Here is a 24,306-nt window from a genome sequence, read left to right as displayed (position 1 = left end):
AAAGCTTGTTTCGGGTCCATCCCCTTTCACAGGAAAGTCGGCTTCAGAAATCTTACAGCATCACAGCACAGGCATAAAAACAGAGTCCAAGCATCAGAAAAAATGATCCCACAGAAAGAGACCACCAAAGAATCGAAACCTTCGAAATTCCCAGAAAAGAAGCTTCTCATAGTGAATGAATCAGCTCCTTTCCCTTCCTCACTTTTCAAAGGTTCTTATTTTAAATTCCTAGCTTCCTCTCAAGCCATCCTCGGCTCTTCAAAACAAGGCAAGGAAAACCAGAAAGCTCAATTCCTCCACAAAATTAGTTAACTGAACCAACAACAGCCCAAAGTGAACAGCCGGCTTCTCACCTTCAGCATCTGAGACTGGGGGCTGCTCAGGAGGAGGAAAACACAGCTGGAGTCATGCAGGAGAAGCCAAAGGAAAACCAGTAAGGAGGGTAGCAGCAGCAGCGGCAACGGCAGCAGCAGAGACAGTAACAACAGCATCCTGTTGTGCAAAGGAGCTGGCAGAAAGAGGCTGAATCATTACAGAGCAGCAGGTGCCTGCTTCCTGAGCATCACTCCCAGCATCATCATTATAGAGAGGAAGGAATAAAAGGATGGGGATTCTCTGCTCTGCGTCCTTACCAACTCCTCCTCCTCTTCTTCGTCCCTCCAGAGTACTCTTTCTCTTCCGTGCCTTCCTTCCTTCTGCTCTCTTTCCTCTTTCCCCACCCCTCTGCAGGGCTGGCCTGAGTTAAATCCGCATACCCAGCAACACAGGGCTGCCAGGGACTTCCTATTTCATCCAATTAGATGGAATAGAGACGTACAATCAGAAAAGAGGCATGCAGGAGCCAGTGAGCGGTCTTTTTTTCCCTTTTCCTCCCAGTGTATGATCACGAAAGGATTCCCAACCATTAGAGAAATCTAACAAAGCTGCAGTGAGGACGGGGCGGGGAAGAAGGTTGTAGGTGACAGCCTTATGGGCTGGACCTCAGGCTGAGGCTGTTGGATATCCGATCCTTCCCAAGGGGGATGGCAGGCCTCTCAGCTGCAATTGCTTTCTGCTGTTACCTAGATATAAAGTTTGCCTTCCTATCAATCCAGCAAGTTAGAGTCATAATGGACCGGATGAGAACATAATCCTCATTTTAAATTGGAAGCGTTTTTTTTTTCTTTTTGGTCATATGATCCAATCTGAGAAAGTTTGCACTTAAATCAGAATGTTCACATCAACAATCTATGATTTTGCAATGATGATTACTGTGGCTCCTGCTTTATTAGTACTGAATGAGCTTCACACAAAAGCCTTGAATGGGAAAAACCTGTTATGTGGGACAACAATCTGGCTTTGCAAATATTTCATTTTATTTTGTCTGAAAGTATTTAAAGGAGAACCAAATGTAAAGCATTTCTTCACTTTCTTTCTTCAATCTGCATTATTTTCTTGTTAACTGATGAACTGCTACCAATTCCAAAATAAATACTTTCAAGGACACAGATAACATAAATGAAAAATATACAAAAATAACTATAAAAGGAACTTAAATCTGCATAGAAACATAACCGCGACTGGTCAAATGCAGAAATTATATAAATATTGACTTCACAATGAAAACTAGTCAAATGATAATTTTCAATGGCAATCCACTTTTGTATTGTATATAAGAAAATGATATGGACCATATAAATAATCAGGATTCAGTGTTTGAGAATTTATTATTTACCAAACCCTGTAATTGTATTCCTTAATTTAACTATTTCAATAGCAATAGCCCTTAGATTTAAATACTGCTTCACAGTGCTTTACAACCCTCTCTAAGTGGTTTACAGAGTCAGTCTATTGCCCCCAACAATATGGGTCCTCATTTTACCCACCTCAGAAGGCTGGAAGGCTGAGTCAACCTTGAGCCTGGTGAGATTCAATCTTCCAAATACAACTCAACTGCTTTTAATGTTACTATATAAAATAGAAGTCTGAATATCACAGTGTAAGGGTTAGCAAGATTTCCCTTGGAGGTTGTGCAGTCCAAAATATCAATATATAGTGATGGAACATATTCTGAATCCTTAAAGTCAACAGTTTTTCAAGATTACGCACTGTATCAGTTTCTCTTGCCTCAAGGCACTGCGGAGTAGCCTGGTTAATTTTAATCATTCATCCACTCTTAGTTGTTCAGAAGTATTGAATAAGATATCTTCTGTTAAATAATAAAAACTAATCAATAACAGTAAAAAAGAGATTTTCAAATATGTAAATATAAAACGAGTATAGAATTCTTCATAGGAGTAAACACATCAAAACTAATCAAGTAAAACTGAGGCAGCAAAAAATGTATGCAGTTCTATTGATGGAACAAGTTCAATGGTTTCTACTAATTCTCCAAAGATTTCACATTCCTTACAACTACTTTCCTACTTACCTACCCCTCTCATTAAAGGCAGCAGACAAACTGTTCCTATACTGCTACTATGAAAATCATATGGGTGTAATGCTATTGGGAGTTGCGCTTGACTCAAAGGAGGTTACCATATTTGAAGTGAAAAGATATTGGCAATCACTAATTAAGATTTTGCTGCCCTCTAGTGGTTATCAGGATTCTTGCATCCCAGATGATGGTAGCTTGAAGGAGGACCTCTCACAAGCTTAAGTTTTCCAACCCAAATATTTGAGGCCATGATGGGAATATGCAGTATATGCACATTTTGCATGTTGGCTGAGGAATTCTATAAGTTGTAGTCTACTCATCTTAAAGTTACCAAGTTTGAAAAATGCTGATCTAGAGGTTTCATTGGGTGGAAAGGTATTCTGCATTATTCTGTATGTAAGCCTGAATGCCTTTTCATAAAACTAAAAACTATTTTGACTTTTTGATTTTTTTTCCAGTGAAAGCTTTTACTAAATCTGCTGAGATTGTTGTTTGTTTACCCTATTCAGCCATTTTTGCAACTAGAAAAAAAAGCCTTTTCTAGCCAAAGATCCAGTCCAATAGAGGAAAAAAAACCTCATTAAAAATACAGGAAGGTGATCGCTCACTCCCATCTTTATCCCTATTACATCGCTGCAGGAATATACCTGTACTCTGTAAGGTGATATATATATAATCATGATCAGTGATCAATCACAATCTTATTCTCAAAAAGAGTCTTAACATATCCATTTCAGATGTCTTTGAACACATGCATAATACCAGCTTTCATATTCTCTATCTTTTCAGACCAACTTGATTTGAAAGAGAAGTAAATAAAATACTGTTCTCTATTTTACGTATATCATCAGCTCAAATGGCTGAAAAGACAGGTATAGTTTTTTTAAAAAAACTACTTCTTTTGCAGTCCCTTTGTTCCCTGTTCTCCATAGTCTTCTGTGGTAAACAGAATCCCAGATCCGCCACATAAGACTGCAAGGTTTGGGTAGACCACAAAACTGTAATTTTGCTTTTTGTAATGCCTGACCTTAAAATAAACACAGGTTGTTCTCAACTTATACAATACAATACAATACAATAGTAGAGTTGGAAGGGACCTTGGAGGTCTTCTAGTCCAACCCCCTGCCTAGGCAGGAAACCCTATACCGTTTCAGACAAATGGCTATCCAACATCTTCTTAAAGACTTTCAGTGTTGGGGCATTCAGAACTTCTGGAGGCAAGCTTATAACAGTTCATGTAGTGACTTATGACTGTTTTTCGAGTTACAACCTTTGCAGCATCCTCGTGGTCACATGATCCAAATTTGGATGCCTGGCAATGGCTCATATTTATGATGGCTGCAGTGTCCTGGGGCCTTGTGATCACTTTTTGTGATTCAATAAATAAAGTCAATGAGAAAGCCAGATTCGCTTAATAACCATGTACTAACTTAACAACTGCAGTGACTCACTTAACAATGATGGCAAGATAGAATGGACAAAACTCACTTAACAACTGTCTTGCTTAGCAACAGAAATTTGGAGCTCAATTGTGGTCATAAGCTGAGGACTACCTGTAAAATTTTACTTTCACATTTTAAAGCCAAACTTTCTTACTTTGCACTTTCCTAATGTGCAGGGTAATTGAAATACCCTCAAACAATCCTCAAACAAAACACCAACCGGGCATTATTATGTGAACAAATGCTGCGTCAAGTGTCAGGTGTCTCTTGAAGTCATAAAGGGCCATCTCCAGTGTCTGAAGGGGAGAGTTGTACCTGTATCTGTACCTAAAGGCCAATAGAAACTGGGTAGAACACAACTCATTAATGAAAAGTTATAGATTCATAGAAAACCATTGGCTTGGAAGAAGAGGGAAAACAATACTTCAAAACTGGAATAGCTAAGGGTGACTTAAATTAAGGATGACTTTAAGCTACTGAGTGACAGATTGCACAAGAATATCATATGGCCATGGCATAACAAACTGTTAAGGAGCTATAAAGATATTACTTTACAGGGTAACAGTTGATAACAGTACAAAATGTGGAAAAAAATCTTCAACGTTAAAAATAAAGTATTGTCTCCCTTAGGATACTTTGTAGTTCCTTTTTCTTTTTAGTGGATCTAGTACAAAATAATATCATGGTAGGTTTTATGGAATATCTAATATATTTGATCAAATCATAGCTTCACACAATCCTTTATAAGTCTATGGAGATTCTCAGTCATCTAGGCCATGGTTGTTTCAAAGGTGCTTTTTCTCAAGAGCCAACTGGACTTCGTTTTTTCTTTGAAGATGTTTCACTTCTCATCCAAGAAGCTTTTTCAGCTGCAGAAGCTTCTTGGATGAGAAGCGAAACACCTTCATGAAAAACCATAAAGTCCAATTGCCCCTTGAAAAAAGCACCTTTGGAACAATCCTTTACAAGGTTTCTAATATGCTGGTCACCCCTGATGCACTCCAAATCTTACTGGAATCCATGAAGGTACTCTGGAAATTACCAAAACGTTAACTTTCCTTCATCATTTTTATCTGCTAATAGCTTTAGGATCTCAAATGTAGAAAAATACCTTTTTTTCCTGGCCTTATTAAGAAACCAGCCAAACAAAGGAAAATACAGAAAAGCGGAAAATAATAACACTTAGACATATACTGCTCCAAAGTGGTTTTTACAGCATTCTTTGACTGATTTACAATGTCAGTATATTCTCCCCAACAATCTTGAGTCCTCATTTTATTGACCTCACAAGGATTGAAAAGCTGAGTCAGTCTCCAGCCATGTTAGAATTGAACGCCAGACTGTGGGCAGAGTTAGCCTGCAGTACTGCATTCTAACCACTGTGCCACTAAGGCTCCTTAGTTAGGGTATTAAAAACTATTAATACCTAACTAAATCACTTCAAGGAATAGTATATTCAACCTGCAGAATGAGTAGTATAGAACCTGCAGTAAAGTAAGTGTTTGCCACAATGCTATTAATCAACATGCAACAAGGTTGATAGCTTTCTTAGTATATATTTCCTTTTTGCATTAAGGACAGTAGATTGAATTTTACCATCCCAGACTGACAATGACTATCTCAAGGGGCTAAGTACAGCTCTCATGCTATTTCTTCCCCTTCCTTTTTCAGTCTCCTCTTTTTTGCAATATCCCATAAAGACATTCCTTGCTTGATTAGGTTGCTTTCCTGGTTTTATTTCCAGCAGTCAGCTATTATTGTAACATAGCCATCCATGGGAAATACACACAGCAAATCAGTATTGTTTTTTTCTTTTTCTTTTTGTTTTGTCCTTGGCTTCTGACATCAGTTGTTTGGCAAGAAAGGGCGAGGTGAAAGCCCACTTATTTGCTGATTTTCAGAAAACAAGAGTTTTGTCTTTACTCCAAGTTGCCTCTGTGGATTGTGCATACATGCGCTTTGATCTTCCATGGTACAATTAACCAGAGTTCCTGTGGCCTAGTTGTAACCATTGAGGATTTCAGAAAATCTAAAGGGAAGCATAGCTGCAGGTATATTGCTACATATCCGCTATGAGTTCATTCCCTCTCTGTAGAAATGAATGTTTATGCATATGTGGTGGCCAGTATTATTACTCTTTCTAATAATTTCTTAATTAATGGGGGAGAGGGTCTGAATCAGCTCATGGAGTAAATGAAATTGTTCTGTATGAGCCTCCAACCTTTAATTAACCTATTTTTTTAAAATTCAGTTAAATATTTTAAATGATGATTTATTATTTCTCCTTTTAAAGTCCTTTAGCAGCTTGCTCCAGAGTTGGCAATGTTTATAAATTTTATTGAAATGTTACTTGGAACACTGCCTGATGCATTTTCTATATATCATAATATAAATAAATAAACGCCTGTTATTTATTGCTACGTATATTAACTACCACCTGCAACACAGACAAATATGTTAAGTGAAGAATCAGTGGGATGCAGTTCTTCCTTTCACACATCATATCATATCATTCAGGGCTTAGTTCGACATTACATAATATAGAAAATTATGAGATGGAGCATTATATATTTTATATTGCTTTTGGTTTTTAAAATTACTGTTTGTATTTATTTTACCCTTTCTATGTTGGTCTATGACAGTAATAAAGATCTGAATTGACTAACCAAATTGAAAGTCCCTGAGCAGAGAGAAGGCCTTCCCTCTGGCATAACAGTTTATTTTCACCTCATCAGTTCAGGAGGGTTGATCCTGGAGGAGTCCCAACTTGGAACTGCGTTGCCCTTATGACTCCAGATGCACAGAAACACACAGAATACACAGAGTGAACACAAATACACAGAAACAAGACTGTCTCAAAGGTGCTTTTTCAAAAGGTTTTTTTCCCTGAGGAAGAAGAAGATGTTTAGTCTTTGTCATCTTCTTCTTCTTCCTCTTCGGGGAAAAAACAGTCCAGTTGTCTCTTGAAAAAGCGCCTTTGAGACAACTATGAGCTGGATGACTGATACAATACAATACAATAGCAGAGTTGGAAGGGACCTTGGAGGTCTTCTAGTCTAACCCCCTGCCTAGGCAGGAAACCCTATACCGTTTCAGACAAATGGCTATCCAACATCTTCTTAAAGACTTCCAGTGTTGGGGCATTCACAACTTGATAATCTCCAGACACAGAAACAAGACAGTATTCATATTAGTCTTCTTCTACCACAACTATGTATACATTCACTCAACAATTATGGTACAGTTTCACACTACCTTGTTTATTTATTTATCAAATTCATTGGCTACCCATCTTGTTGTTTTTAGATATTGTATTCATCTAATGTTAACGTGGGTATGATTTTGAAAATGCTATTTCTTACGTTTTCAAATACGATGGATTCCTTTCCTTATTTTTTTGCAGGAAACTTTTTTTCCCTTTAGAAAAAACAGAATTTTTGGAAGCTTCTAGGAAAATTTTCAAAATTAGAGCCCAGATATAAATAGACAGAATGTATTTATATACTTGGAATTCTTAACAGCTGATACAGCATCCACGTGAAATGTGTTTGTTAAAAAAATCAAGATATTGTTAACCATTCATTGTTAGCACAGAACACCAAAAAGCCTGTACAGTGAGCAATTAGCAATCTGATAATTTACAAATATGCATGTTGAGTATTCCTAAAGCAAGCATGCACATAGGCAGCAAAACTTCGTTTCTAAACTCAACTTTATGGAAACTGCCTTGACATGCTTCTATTGGTCCATTATAAATGTTGTTATATCTGCTAAATTCTGTATGCCATTTCCCTCCAATCATAATCCAACAATGGCTTTCATATCTCCTGATAAGTTAAAATGGATTTTTTCTTAATAAATACAGTCACTCAACAGATTCCATCACATCCCAGATTTCCTGCATAATATAACAGCATTCACTGGACACGAAACAGTTATCGATTTTGATATGGGAAGGGCCAAGCTGGGCTCTACAAAGAAAGTGAGAGATATTAGATGCTATAATGAAAAAGATGTATTTTTTACAAACGTGCTAGATTCCTCTTGGATGGAAGATAAAAGGTCCACATTATTGTGGTCTTCCTAAATCAATTTGCTGTCTTGGATATGATGGTGATAAATAGCCTACTACCAAGGCTCCTATCCACAATCTCTTCTATAGGTGGATAAGAAGCAGGATGCTACAGTTCTGACCATACAGCAAATCATGAGCGCCTTAACAAATTTGTTTTTATTAAACGCCAATTTGTAAGTTGAAACAAACTTGGAGACCTTCCCATTTTTGGTATCAATACCATACATGTTGAAACTGCTATAAAGCACACAATGCAACACATTGACTTAATGAACACAGAAACACTGCTTGATTAGCTTAGTGTGTCAGATGGATAGATAAAATCCCATACATAATATCAACCACTTAAAAAAGAACAAAGACATTTTGAAATTGTCAAGTGTGGAAGGAAGAAACAGTGGGTAAGGAAAGAATTAATCCTCTACATTTTTCTTTATTATAACAACCGCTACAATCCCAAAATAATTGATGAGTTCAAAAATAACCTGATGTTTACTTAATAATAGTAACTATATGCCCTGTTTTGTCTACATTTGCCCTCCATCTCTCCCCCTGCTCAATAATCCCAGGCAGCCTCCTTCTATAAGGGAAACTAAATGCATTATTTATGAGAATGAAGATGCTAGAAAGTCTATATAGCCTTTGAAATGGGAAGCTGTAGTTCCTGGCAAAGAGAAGCAGGAGCCTGTGCATTAGGTGATGAGACAGACCTAAAGCCTTGCCAAATAGAATTGCTAAGTAATAACGAACAATTTTTCGGGGGAAATTCATATATGGTTTTGGAAGAACAACCCAGCAGACAGTCTCAAATTATTCTTGTAGCAATTAACTTATTGTAAATGGTTTGGACATTTCTTTTGATCTATTAATGTGATTAAATGTAAATGAGTTTACTCAGCAATTTCTAAAAGGCAGACAGTGAACACAATGATAAAAATTAGTGCTTATAGAAAAGAATGAGAAATCTAGTACCTCTTAAACACACACACACACAGTGATTCTTATAATGTATAGTTTCAAAATAACAGTAACAGCAGCAACAATTGTGGAAGGCAGGACAGCAGCATTTGTTTCCCAAAAAGTTAAGAGACTTTTCATTAGAGATGCTTGCCATGCTAATGTTGGCATGTACAATTGTTGCATTTCATAATTTAATTTTATTAAAAATGCACAGATTTATGTACCTATTGAATTTTCAAGATACAGCAAATCCATGACCCCCCCCCCAAAATAAGTTGATGATGTATCAAAGTTGTAAGATATACAAGCTTTTTGATAAGATGTAATATGAAATTTTAAAATGTCACAATTTTATAAAGGACGATGTATTTGTGTCAGATTGACGCAGAAGAGCAGGTTAAGCAGAATTCTATTTTAGAAAGGTTTCATTTCTAAAGAGATAAAACAAACCCAGTTTGGTTCTTTGGTTTTTCTTGATTTTGATCATTCATTCTAGGTCTTTTTAGTAATGTAACAGCTGATGGTATTTTTACAGAGTTAATAATCTTCTCCCCCCCCCCCTTGCCTATATGAATCTGAGCCCATGGCAGGAAGAACAGCAGTCTTCCACTTGAAAGATGGCTCCATCAATCCCACGAGGCCATTGATTACCAGCAACCTCTTAGCTAGACTCTGACAGCTGACATATACTTTTTTTCTACTGAAGCCTTTCAGCGTGTCCAAGAAGAGTGCCTGGCTGATATATTCTTTACACTAATCCTATTATAGAAAAAGGCTGCTTGCTAATGAAATAAATGTATTCTGCCCAACTAGCAAGGAAGTATAACTTCCCTAAATTGATAAATTATACATGTGTTCTACCTTACAAGGTCACATAGAAATTCCAGAAGAGTGGCTATATTAGCCTGGTGCCAGAAGAAGAGAAAGCCTCTTGTGGGAGAAACCAACCTTCACAAAACTTTATCAGATGTATAAAGGAGCAGATGTATGGATAGAGAGGAGAAAATATAAATCAGTAACTACAAAATCCATACAACGGAAAAATAAACCCCAAGTACACATAGATTAGGAATCAATAATTTCCTGGGAGTTTAAAACAGAAAGCCCTGCGTCTTTGCTCCTTTGCTTGAAATAAACAGCAATTTTCCTACTTTCCTTATTGTACTATATGACTTTCATTATTTACTATAGTACTATTGTACTATATTGTACTATAAAGCAATGAAAATACCTTGTTATAAATCCTATAGGTAAAGACAAATTGCAGGGTTGCTAGGTATAAGGTTTTATATCTCTATGTATTTTTATGATATTATAAACATATCTTGAAGTATACTTATTTTATAGCATTTGTATAATTTTTTACTTTATTTTATCCTAATAATTTTAATTGTGGTTGGAACTTGCCACAGTATTAGAGCACTTTATCCGTAAAATATTTGTATACTATACATGCCACCACAGATACCTCGCTAAGATATAAGGAGCCTATTTTGTTATTTAATTAACATCTCCTCTTAGACCAATATTAGCTCTCAACAATTGTTACAGAGTAGTATCATACATCACAATTTATTTGTATTTTCTGCAATTATGATTCCCATGAATTTGCGTGCATGTTGGGGAAGATACAAAGGCTAGACATAGTCTAACATGAGAGAAATAAAGTTTTCTATTGATACAAAATATAAAAGCAATTGTGTAGTAATGGCAGACATCAGATTTTCAGAGTGTTTTAATGATCTTTTCACAGTACGAAGGGTGAAATTAAAATCTATTCATCCATCCATCCATCCACTCATCCATTCCACACCATAATCACTTATTCCCAATTCTAACATTGAAAGTGGTATTTTGAGCATGTATTTTTAATCTCATGGCACTTTCACATTGTTTTCAACAATGCAGTTGGACAATTTGGGACTAACTTTATTTTTATTTCCTGTTTTTTAAATTTTCTTGCTATTTAAGTCTTTTAGGGTTGGGAAACATAAAGAGGTTTAACTTTCTTCTGTTACAATGATGTGAAGAGACTAGGGAGACTGATCAGGAACAGAACCACAGAATTGGAATTATGGTTCATTAAAACACTGTCCAATGTCACAGATGTCCATCTAGGACATGGGTGTCCAAACTTGGCAACTTTAAGACTTGTGGACTTCAACTCCCAGAATTCCCCAGCCAGCTGGGGAATTCTGGGAGTTGAAGTCCACAAGTCTTAAAGTTGCCAAGTTTGGACACCCCTGATCTAGGACAACAACCAAAGGATAGAATTTCCCCAATTTTAGAATCTATCTGGCTTTGATATTTGAACCCATTAAAATTGACAGATGTTCTTTGACTATGTTGACATGGAGCTTGAACTGGAATCATAGTTTTTATACCACTTTAAAACTTCATGTAAAATATACATATCAGAAGGTTGGACTTTCTGAATTGTTGAGAATTGTTCATTTCTATTTTTTCCCCTTGTTATCATTTGCTATCCAATACCCATACCAAGTAGCTGGCATGTTGCTTTTCTTTCCCTTTTCGTTGAATATATCTGAAGAATTTTTTTAGTAACTTTTGCTAACTTCAGCTTATTGTGAGCTTCAGATAAGAAAATATATTCATATCTTCCTGAAAACATGCATATATTTAAAATTATAAAACTAGACATCTACATTAAAAGAATTTTTGCTGCAACAGAAATGAAAGATCCTAAAAGATCCTTTGTCTTATTAAGGACTCATCTTATTATGCATCCAGTTCCAATGTCTTATTATTATTTCCACTAGCCTATTTTCCAATTTTCTTATTTCACACAATATTCCTTCCAAAAAAACTTTCCTTCTCCAACTGTTTCATCTGTCCAAAGACCTTCTGTTTTTTTTAATCATTCCAATTTTCATCTCCTGCTCGGTCTTATTTCACTCTAAAATACCTCTTCAAATTTATTTTAACGTGAAACCTAGCTGAACTGCACTCAGGTAAACTCTTCATACAGTACATTTATCTGATTTACCATATTCATGTGCCTAATTCATTGCAAAGTCATTAGAAAGAAGTCTGTGCCTTGCAGAAAATCCTTAGAACATAATCTTAGAATTTCAGGGTAATAGGAATAAACCCTTCAACCCTTACTAGACCAGAGGTGTCAAACTGGCAGCCTGCGGGCTGAATGTGTCACATGCAGGTCACGTCCATCCCAGTTCCACAGAGGCAAAAAAAAGGTCATACTTCACGAAAAGTCATGTGACGCAATTGAGTTTGACAGCCATGTACTAGACCAGTGATGGCGGACCTTTTTGGCACCAAGTGCCCAAACCGGAACGTGCATGCATGTGTGTGCTCCAGAGCACTGGAAACCCAAAGATCAGCTGGCCAGTGCACACATGCCTATTTTTTGGCTGTTTTGGGGACCATTTTCAGGCCGTTTTCAGCCTGAGAAACGCCCCCAAAATGGCCTGTTTTTTGGCTGTTTTTCAGGCCATTTTTGGCCTGTTTTTTGGTGCTGCAGTGCCCGCGAAGACCAGCATGCGTGCCGGAAACCAGGAGAGCAGCTTGCGACAGTGCACGTGCCCACAGACAGGGTTCTGCATGCCATAGGCTCACCATCATGGTACTAGACCCTACAATCTTACTCACTGAGTCTTATGATTGGGCCAAAATCACACAGTATGTTGCATTATTATTATTTTGGATATTATCCACAATCTTCTCAGCTCAAATCCATTGATCTATCTGTGACAATGTCATCTTAATATTGCTAGCATTACTATTAATATTCTTCAAAGAAGTCAAAAGGATCATTCAACAAAACACATTAGTATGAGCGAAGAACTTCTTCTTGAAGCATAACATAGCACACAAAGCACAGTATAGTTAAGGAAGAAAGTGTCCTTAGAACTTTCATAATCTCATGATTCTTGACTGCAATGAAGAAGTGATATTTTTAATAAAACACCTTTTCAACATAGGCATTCTTCCAATATGCAATTATTCTGTGCACTCCAAATATGTAAAAATGTTATCTAAAGGGTAGGATTATTTGCATATTCTGGAGTCAGAAACACCAGTAATTACTGCTTCCACAATCTGCTTAAAAGTATTGGCAGAAAACCTAATGAAACAGTCTGCTACGGGGAAAAAAAACCTTTCTAGAAAGGAAAGGGGGAAAAAGGAAAAAAAAGGAAGCAAACTGCTTTTTCTTTTTATGGCGTGATTCCTTTTGCAATCTTTCTGCATCTTGTGCCTCCCAGATGTAATGAGTTTTAGGTTAAGATATGATGGATATTTTTATGGTGATATTTTGGATGATATGGGAGTGGCAATAAACAATATATCTGAAAGATATTAGTTGGGGAAGGTGGTTTAAAAAAATCTGACTATTTTTGCAATTCGTTTTGTATTCCAAGAATCAGTATATATTTTGTATATTTACTGAAACAAATAGAGGTAGGCTGTAGATTTATGAAGACTGCTAGTAGTACTATATACTTACTAGAAGATGCATTTGTTCCTTCGGTAGAGGCAGAAATCGTGTCTATGAGTTCTGCAATACACAGAAAGCAACATGGTAATAGAGATGGAAAAGTCCTATCCATGAAGCGGGATTTAAAATTTATCTTCCTAGGAAGGTCAAATTCTTTGAGGAAAACGGTTGAAAAAGCAGCTTCGAATAGCAGGGAACTACAAAGAAATTACATGTGGTCCTAATCACATTGGGAATCATTCATTAAAGCCAAAATTAATCTTAAAAGCATTCCTTATTCTTGGCAGAAAACTAGCAGTATTAAGGAAAATGCTTGTAACCATTTGTGGGAGTATGGTAGGATATCACTGTATTGAACTGAAGGACCATTATATTATTACATTGATAGTACCAGAAATAAATATAATTTCTGACTAGATTAATTATTCTGGGTCACATAAGAAAATTCAGATGTTTAGATGACTCAACATCTGCAAAGAATTCATGACCAGCACTGCTTTTGGAAAAAAAATCTGTACTAGGAGCAAAATGCAAAAGAATGAAAGAAGTTTAATGGTGCATGTAATGTTGATAAATTTAAAATAATTAGACTATGGGTATCCGATTCAAAAATGATCCACTGGAATCACCTTTTCAGGTTGAATTGTACATCTGAAAATGGAACTTGGATAACAAACATTTCTTTTATAATGGTAATTCAAATTATGTAGAAAAATCTGAATGGATGAAATTCACTTGACAAGTTGGCAAAGTCCAGATATGATAACCAGCTGAAGAAAAGAGAAATAAAAACAGGAGTGACTGAATTTTCAGTCTGATACAGGAGACTAAAGCACGGGAAAGGCAAGACAGAGGATCTTTAGGAAATGCAAAAAGTAGTCACATGCCAGTAACATTTCAAAACATGCATTCAGAAGACCACGTGCTCCATTCTAGTTTCGGAATGCTGCCACTCCAGAACTAGCAGTGTTAGACAAGAGACTCTCATAAAAAATAGAGAGATGCAGCATTCATTATTCTGCTGTGCCACAAAAGTGACAGATGAACAGAACAAGCAGCAGCATGCAATATGAGCATATAAGACAGCCGTCAGAGTAGAAACTTTCAGACATTGCAAAGAGAAGGTTTTATAAACTCCAAATGTAAGTAGCCCCACTGTAAATAATGTAGGTCCTCTCTCAAAAACTAATTTCTGCGAAAAGGAAGCTTTAAAAAGTAAATACAATCCAAGATGTGGAACGGAGGCAATCTAAGCAAGATAAGGAAAAGATCTAAATATAATAGCAGCTCTTTTTAAATAATGATATTTTGTTAGAGGATGCATGCAAAACTAGAGGAAATGAGAGGCATTAATATTTCATGCCAAAAAAGAAAGTATCTTGTCAAGGAAGACAAAGGAAGGATGAATACCTGGCAAGTTGCAATTGTAATACGTAGGCTGCTACAACTTACAATGTAAGGGCATTTTTAGAGATGAGAAAGGCACTAAATTCCAGTTGAGAATTCAACTCATAAATGTAGATCCAGGATCCAGTTGCATTCCCCTCTCCCCCTTATGATATGTCTAAACTCTATCCAAAGTATAATGATGCAGAGAAAGGCTAGGGAAAAAAACCCTGAATCTGTAGAATTAACATTAGGGAGGCAAGTTATACAACTTGACTTACGTGAGGATGCATTTACTCCTTTTGTCAAAACTGGTATCATGCCCGTGGGTTCTGCAAAAAACAAAAGCAGGAATCAGAAGCAGCTATACATGTCAGTGAACTGCCATGTGTGCAAGATGGTGGTCTGATGAAATCACAGGAAGAACAAGAAAAAAAATAGGTTATAAGTTTTAATATAATTAAAATGTATTACTAGTAACCTCACATATAGCACTATGCTATATCTCAGATATAGCAATGCTATTCTAAATTATTGGTATTTTTGATTATTTGGAAATAGAAAAATTTTGAAAGATGATATAAGAAGTGAATAAGTAGTTCCCTTGGGTGACATAGGCTAAGATCTAGGTTCCTATGAATCTCTGATTCAGTATGTGGAGCAAAGTACCGGTGTATGTGTGTGTGTGTGTGTGTGTGTGTGTGTGTGTGTATATATACGTACGTACACACACACACACACACACACACACACTTCAAGTTGAAAACACCAGCCTGAGGTTGGCGAGTGAGACCTCGCCGAAACGTTGCCAAGACAATCTCAATCTTACATGGGAAAAGACCCGAATATAACAAGACCAGCGTATGTATGTATGTATGTATGTATACCTGGGTGTCTTGATGTATAAATACTATAGTTCTAAGGATATTATAGTGTCACACATCAATGTGAAACAAGAATATAGCAGTCAAATGAAATAAGAATGAAAGGACAGTTTGATTAGTTGTCGAAACTGATAATAGGAAAGTTCTGTTGGTTCCATAATTATTAAGCTACAGAATGTTGTCATGTTGGCCATCTGCTAGTTAATGTTGGTATGAAGCCATTGGTGAAGCTATCAAGTAATTTCTAACCATTTTTTATTACTCTTTCTCAGATTTAGATGGGCATATATAAATTCTGCATCTGCATCAGGCTCAAAAGTCAAGAAAGATTGATTCTTGCAATTTAATGATTTTTAAATAATTAAATGTTGATTTTTAATATATATATATATATATATATATATATATATATATATATATATATATATATATATATATATATATATATATATATATATATATATATATATATATATATATATATATATATATATATATATATATATATATATATATATATATATATATATATATATATATATATATATATATATATTTCTATACCTTTGGGCAGAATCTTGTCAAACTGAAGCACTCTACTTATGTATCTACCATATAGCCAGAAACCCTAGTATCCCTTCATCCTTTTTCTCTCGCACAAGGTATGTGGACTGACTGTCTTTTATTCCTCTGGAGTGCGTTCTGTCCCTCCTGGGAATCCAGCCTATTACATTCGATTAGAGGACCAGAATCTGCAGGATGAGGGCTAGTAAGAATACCAAGAAAAATGGAGCTCTGTGGATGGTGTGCTGGAGTAGGTATTAGTTTGGGAATAGATAATGGCTTGAGACTATTCTATGGTATACCTTCAATGGATGCTCAAATAGTCTTAATGGCCTGGAATGCTTTTAAACAGTTTGGACTAAATCATCAGCAAACCTGAGACATGAATTCATTCTCATGCCAATAATTGCAATGTGTTCTACATTCTTAATACAATACAATACAATAGCAGAGTTGGAAGGGACCTTGGAGGTCTTCTAGTCCAACCCCCTGCCTAGGCAGGAAACCCTATACCGTTCCAGACAAATAGCTATCCAACATCTTCTTAAAGACTTCCAGTGTTCGGGCATTCACAACTTCTGGAGGCAAGCTGTTCCACTGATTCATTGTTCTGTCAGGAAATTTCTCCTCAGTTCTAAGTTGCTTCTCTCCTTGATTAGTTTCCACCCATTGCTTCTTGTTCTACCCTCAGGTGCCTTGGAGAATAGTTTGACTCCCTCTTCTTTGTGGCAACCCCTGAGATACTGGAACACTGAAATCATGTCTCCCCTAGTCCTTCTTTTCATTAAACTAGACTTACCCTGTTCCTGCAACCGTTCTTCATATGTTTTAGTCTCCAGTCCCCTAATCATCTTTGTTGCTCTTCTCTGCACTCTTTCTAGAGTCTCCACATCTTTTTTATATCGTGGTGACCAGAACTGAATGCAGTATTCCAAGTGTGGCCTTACCAAGGCATTATAAAGTGGTATTAACACTTCACATGATCTTGATTCTATCCCTCTGTTTATGTAGCCTAGAACTGTGTTGGCTTTTTTGGCAGCTGCTGCACACTGCTGGCTCATATTTAAATGGTTGTCCACTAGGACTCCAAGATCCCTCTCACAGTTACTACTATTGAGCAAGGTACCACCTATACTGTACCTGTGCATTTTGGTTTTCTTGCCTAAATGTAGAACCTTACTCTTTTCACCATTGAATTTCATTTTATTAGATAGTGCCCAATGTTCAAGTTTGTCAAGATCCTTCTGTATCTTAAGCCTGTCTTCTGGAGTGTTGGCTATTCCTGCCAGCTTGGTGTCATCTGCAAATTTGATGAGTTCCCCATTTATTCCCTCATCCAAATCATTGATGAAGATGTTGTAGAGTACTGGGCCTAAAACAGAGCCTTGGTGCATACTTCCCTCCATGTAGATGCAGTTCCATTGAGGACTACACGTTGAGTGCGGTTGAGGAACATCCTTTAAGGATGATGGGAGATTGTCACTGATATAGAATATTGATTTAGGAACACAATTTAGAAATCATCTTTCAAGAGCTTTAAAGGAAAAAATACTTGTTATTGCAACCTTATATCTCTTCTTAGCAGAATATCATTACTTTTAGCTGCTTAAGTGGTTATCTTTTTTAATCACAATTTAGGGAAAATCTTTCAGTGGAGTTACAATCTCATAATTAAATTGAAGCACTATCTACTTTGCTTCTTAAAGAAGCAATCTTTTCACTAAATATTAAATGAAGCAGAGATTTCATTCTTATTTTTTCATACACAACACAAAAATCCTGATATTTTATTATCATTCAATCCAAACATGGATAATAATAAAATCTTGTTTTCAGAGGAAGACAAGAAATTAGGATTTCAAAAGAAAATGACTAACTCTTCAGGCCATTATTGTTGATAAGCAGTTCTGCAGACCTTGTTTTTTTTCCTCATAGATCTTTAACTTAAAACCAGACTAGACAAGGATATATATCATACAGTTCTAAATATCTCTTTAAAATATTTGAAATACTTGATTGCATCAATGTATAAATAAGCACCAAAATGTTGTAATAAATGAATATTAAATATTATTCATACTAGATCTGCATCTTTAGATATTTTATGGAGATTTTTTTCTCAATTAATGTCTAAATATAAATGTATGCAAGGTAAACATTATATACAAGAAAAAGTACCCTATATATATCTCAAGAATGTTCAGCCTTTCCAATATAATATGATACAATGTAAGAATGAAAAGATTTTCAAAAACCTTTTCTAATAAGCATTATAGGAAAAGCAACTTAGGAAAACTGAGGGGTTTATTTTGTTTGATCTGGAAGCACAGTAAGAAAGCCTCCTCCAAGTTTTGTAAAGGACTCCTCCGGGATATTTTGAAAAAGAGGTCTATTGTGGATGGGAAAGTATGAGAGATGAGAACTAATAGGCCCCAACATATAATTTATGATCCATCACTAAAAAGGAAAGATGATTCAAACATTTGAGCTAATATGAAGATCTATGTAGGTACAAAGGCAGAGAATATTTATTAATATCACGAAAGTGTTCCAAGTTCTGAGATAGGAAGATTATCACACTGTACTTCCTTATAGTTGGAAAAAAATAAGCTTTTGGCATCATACAGGAAAATGGGAATGAGATAAACAGAAAACAGGAAGAAATTACTTAAAGTGTGCTGCTTGTTTTATTGCTTGCCAAAAGGCAAATGGCAGATGGTAGTAACATTTCTGAAAGGAACTGTAGTTGCCATCTAAACATTTGCCAAACTTTAGAAAATATGAAGTCACTGTCCTATTTAATCTCTTTATTAAGAGTAATGACATATTTCTAAGAAAACCAATGTTTCAATATTTCAATGAAAATCTATATACCTCCCTGAAAATAAGAAATATTCCTCCATATTTCTCCTCCTCCTCCAGATACAATGGTAAGTAGCAGGAATGTACATATATTTTTGTCCAGAAAAAGATGAAAATGAAAACATAAACATATTCTGAAAGGGTTAATCATTGCCTGAAAGTTAAACACAATCTATGGAGACCATACATGTAAGCTGGTCAAGAGGGATGAAAAAGAGAAAAAAATAGTTCTATGTTCATACTGGAAACTTAGAAGTTTGGCTCCTGAAAACATAACAGCTCCCGTCTGTTCAAATCCTCAAGTAGCGGATGGTTCCTGTTATTTGCTGTTTATGAATTCTAATGCATTTATTAATTTCAAATGACAATTAGCAGTTTTAATTTTTTTAAAAAAAAGCCAAACAAGCTGTCAAACCATTTAAAAACAAAAGTGTGTGAAGAAAACAACTTTAAAAATTGCAATATAATTAACACAAGTGAGATAACAACAATTCAGGCATCTGTTATATAATGAATTTCTAGAGGTTCTCCTTAGCATTGAAATAAAGTTTATATGTGGCAACAGGTGTGATATAAATCATGGCATTATTTCTATTGCCTTCCTGTCAATATATTTTTCTCCCAAGCAGTTTAGGAGAGACAATGTGCTTTCCATGGGTATGCCCATTAACACAAATTCATGATCACGCTTATGAAGTCTTAATATTGGAAGGAAGAAAGAAGCATCCAACTAGATGTAACAGAAGTCCATTGAAAATAAAGAAACATCTGGGGAAAGGTCATATTTCTCTCCAATAAAATATAAATGGCTGGGCATGCCGTTGGGCATGTATGTATGTCTACGACAGGCAGGATTTCTTTTTTTTTTTAAACTAATTTTTTGAAAGTCTAAATAAAATATTCTGTTATGTTTGACATACCTATCTGAAAATTGTTAGAATATTCATAACTGGGAGAGACATGATAACAAGGTCAGCCAATGAATAGGCATGTCAACAGATCAGCCAATGGGAGCTGAAATAGATTGGAGCCTGGGTGTGATTTAGCCCTGCAGCTCTGTGCTGTGCTGACAATTTAAACTAGTCTTGTCTGTATTAAGCTCTGTGCTGGAAATGAAACTATGTCTGCTCTGAACTCTGAGATGAAACTAACTGTTCTCTCCTGCTTGTGTTCTGCTTGTAACTTCTACCATGTTGAAAGAATCTACTATTGGTATTGTACATGTATTCATCTGTTATTATGTATATAAAGAAGTTAATGAATCCAGCTGAATCAGTTATCTGTTGTGTGTTTTCTGGACTTGATTTTTTCTGCAACAAACTCTGACAAAAATGTTGTTTTTTATTTTTACAAAATATTATCAGTTACCTTTCATTAGGGCATAAGACACTTAACATTCCACAAAGCTCACACAAGAAGGTGAAGGCAAAAGTAGTTTGCAAAAAGAAATTTGCATACAGTAAATGTAACCAATTCCTCCTGTTTGCTATTTATATCCTTCTCCTGGAGAAATTCCACACATCTTTTCTGACCTCAATTACACTTTCCCCAAGGAGAACTTCATTTTCAGAGTAAAGCAATAGGGGAAAAAATGGTCAAATAATTTAAAGATAGCCTTAAAATACAAAAATGTGATATTTGAATTGTTTTAGTAATTGGTTTTTAAATTATTCTATTATTTGGGATTGACTGAGGCAGCAAAACTAGATCTTTAGTCAAAAATATAACCATTAATGAGAGAAGAAAACATGGTTAATGAAAATTGTTTACAAATCTGTATTCAGCCTTCTAAAATTGAAACAAAACATCGGTGTCAGGATTGCTACCACAGAAGAACTACATGACAATCACATTTGATGGTGAACAAGAGTAAAATGCCTTGCCACTTGTGCAGGAAAATGAAATTGATTGAATCATGCATTTTATTAAGATAGGGCTTGATGACTAGTGTCTGTTGGTAGAAATGTTTTGAAGGGGGACAAAGAAACAGAGGACATGAGAGAGCAGCATTGAATGAGATAGCAATATTGTATGGGAAAGTTGTTGCAAAGGCAATGGGGTTTGAGTTGCTTCCTTAATTGTTATAACAATTCTTCTGGAATGAATTCCAGAAGTGACTGAGTGAGGAAAAATAAGTCCCATTCAAAACCGACTCTTGCATAAATATGCTAATGTCTTCAACCAATGTCATATCAGCTTAATAGCATAAAATCACAGAATCGTACAGTGGGAAGGCATCTAAGAAATCAAGTCAACCTCTGCACATTGCAGAATTCTCTACACCATCCCTGATAGGTAACTATCTAGCCTCTGAGAATCCCTACTTGAAGGAAAAGAAACTACTCCATCCAATAATTGCTCCACTAATTGACAGCTCTCACTGTCAAGAAGTTCTTTTTAAGGTCTAATCTGTATCTATATCCTTGAAATTGCATCCTATTAGTCTTACCCTTTGGAACAAATGAAATTAAGCATTCAGTTTATTGATGTCCATTTTAAACAGAGGTGTGCAGGACTCAATACAATACTCCAAATGGACCAGAATATAAACATTCCACAATGTGAGCTCTTTGCTCCTCTCAATGTTCCTCAAGATGTTATTAGCATTCTGTACACTGCCAATAACATTGTCGGGACCTTTGACCTTGAGATCCATTAAGTACACCCAAGTCCTTCTCAGATGTGCTGCTCTTTAACCAATTTTTCTCCATTTTATACATGCTTCTTTTAGTTCTCTTATCTAAATGCATCACTTCAGATTTCTTTCTGTTTCTATACATTGTTCTAATCTCTTTTTTATCCCCCCCCCCCTTTCCATATATTAGCCATTCCTCTTAGTTTTGCATTGTCTGCAGATTTGGTGTTTCCTCACGGGTCTTACCCATATTATTTATAACAATGTTGAACAGTGGCAAAGTCAAGCCCTTGTGATATTCCACTCAAAATATCTCTCAATATAAATTCAATACCATAAATAACTGTTACTTGAGTACAATCCTTGAATCAATTATAGAATTGAATCAAATCAAATCAAATCAAATAGAATAACAGAGTTGGAAGGGACCTTGGAGGTCTTCTAGTCCAACCCCCTGCTTAGGCAGGAAACCCTACACCACTTCAGACAAATGGTTATCCAACATCTTCTTAAAAACTTCCAGTGTTGGAGCATCCACACAATTAATTCCGTTCCACTGATTAATTGTTCTAACTGTCAGGAAATTTCTCCTTAGTTCTAGGTTGCTCCTCTCCTTGATTAGTTTCCATCCATTGCTTCTTGTCCTGCCCTCAGGTGCTTTGGAGGATAGCTTGACTCCCTCTTCTTTGTGGCAACCCCTGAGATATTGGAACACTGCTATCATGTCTCCCCTAGTCCTTCTTTTCATTAAACTAGACACACCCAGTTCCTGCAACTGTTCTTCATATGTTTTAGTCTCCAGTCCCCTAATCATCTTTGTTGCTCTTCTCTGCACTCTGTCTAGACTCTCCACATCTTTTTTACATCGTGGTTTTACATCGACCAAAACTGGGTGCAGTATTCCAAGTGTGGCCTTACCAAGACATTATCAAGTGGTATTAATAATTATATCCCTCTGTTTATGTAGCCTATAGAGTCTACCCAATAGTTGACTTGTCAGGCCTGTGTCTGACCTTTTGGTTAATAAGGACACTATGGGAGACTTGGTGAAAAATCTTGTTAAAGTCAATCATTACAGTATTTCCTGCAAGCTGCTTCTGTTCTGCTGAAAACAAGAATTTTTTCATGCCTAAAATTTATTTATTTGTATCCCACTTTCATTATTTTTACAACTCAAAAATGTATCCAAGGCACCTTCCCTCTCTTATTTCTCCATAACAACCAACCTGTGTTGTGTGAGAGAGTGACTGGCCAAAGGTCACCCTGCTGGCTTTCATGGCTAAGGCAGGACTTAAACTCATGGTCTCCTGCTTTGTAGCATGGTGCCTTAACCATTAGACTAAACTGGCTGTCATATACCCTGAAACATGACCATTAATCCTGTGCTGGGAAATTTACAGAAAAGGGACGTAGGAGGTCTTCTAGTCCAACCCCTTGCTCAAGCAAGAGACCCTATACCATTTCAGACAAATGGTTGTCCAATCTCTTCTTAACAATCTCCAGTGTTAGAGCACCCACAAATTCTAGAGGCAAATGTTTTCACTGATTAATTTTTAATCCCTTTATTAATGCAGCATAGGACTGCATTGGCTTTTTTGGCAGCTGCAGCACACTGCTGGCTCATATTTAAGTGATTGTTCACCAGGACTGTGTTGATTATCCAGATCTATTTTGCTGTGACATCAGAATTTAGAAAGATAATTTTGTCCTTATTCTTCTGCTAAAACCTTTAACAGGTTTGGATTCACCCACCTCTCCCCTGGGTTCCTTCTTGGGACAGAGGCCTTTTTTAGGCTAGTTCTGGTATTTCTTTGAAGGCTGATGCCAGAAGGCAATACTGGAGGTTCTTGGTCAACCTATAGATTGTCTAATGTTTCTATTTTATTGATATGTGTATGGAATAATTGGGAAAGTTTTCACTATTATTATGTTGGAAACAATGACTCTTTTCTTACCATCTGAATCTGAGGAAGCTATTCAATTTCTAAAACCATGTCAGTTATAATGAAGACAAAATGTTACTTAGTGTTTTTGATGGAAGAGAATATTTGTAACTCAGGGATGGAATGAGGAGTCCTTGGTTCTCTCTGTGCTTGGTGGTTTCTTGCTGGTGTTTCATTCTCAAACTTGGTAACATCATCCATGCTATTTAGTGTTTTGATGTTGTTCAGTTCTCATAGGCTCTGAGCAGCTTACAAAACGCCAAAACATAGCATCAATCTAGAAAACGTACCATATAATATCATAGAACTCTACAATTTCCAATCTTTTCTAAAGAGCCAAGACAGGGAAGAGGGATAGATATATGGGATGAATTGTTTTATGAAAGGGGAGGGATTATTAAGAGGTTTTGCACAATTTGAAAGCTGCCTCAGTTGGCCACTTACAAAATAATCCAAGATAAATATTTGATTCAAGATAGCTATTTGGAGAGTTTTCAGAAAACACTTGAGATGAGCAATTATATTTAAGGTAGATAACAGCTGATTGTAACAGGGATTGTAACAGGATAATCTCATTGGATTTTTTTTTTTTTTTGCTATTTTCTTCATACACATGCTGATCTTTAAAATGCTGTGAATATAATTGCAGTTATTTCTTTGCT

The 24,306-nt window shown here is 36.1% G+C and overlaps 1 protein-coding gene across 4 annotated transcripts in view; it reads right to left on the bottom strand.

Moving 5' to 3' along the window:
* NRG1 (neuregulin 1) overlaps positions 1 to 24,306 on the bottom strand; it is a gene marked incomplete at its 5' end in the record, with an annotated part of 167,354 nt that overhangs the window by 86,439 nt on the left and 56,609 nt on the right. For 2 of the 4 annotated variants that reach the window (XM_081943213.1, XM_081943214.1), the window contains 2 exons: positions 13,380 to 13,430; positions 15,038 to 15,088. The exons of 1 other annotated variant lie outside the window; for it this stretch is intronic. In XM_081943213.1, coding sequence (XP_081799339.1) covers positions 13,380 to 13,430; positions 15,038 to 15,088 — 102 coding nt within the window. The remainder of the gene's footprint in view (positions 1 to 13,379; positions 13,431 to 15,037; positions 15,089 to 24,306) is intronic. One more of the 4 variants, XM_081943215.1, reaches the window with a different exon arrangement.

The sequence above is a fragment of the Natrix helvetica genome (genome assembly GCF_964273705.1).
Source record: "Natrix helvetica genome assembly, chromosome: 2".
Taxonomy (NCBI): Eukaryota; Metazoa; Chordata; class Lepidosauria; order Squamata; family Natricidae; genus Natrix; species Natrix helvetica.
The sequence above is the reverse complement of the archived record's forward strand: the minus strand, read 5'-3'. Positions and strand labels throughout refer to the sequence as shown.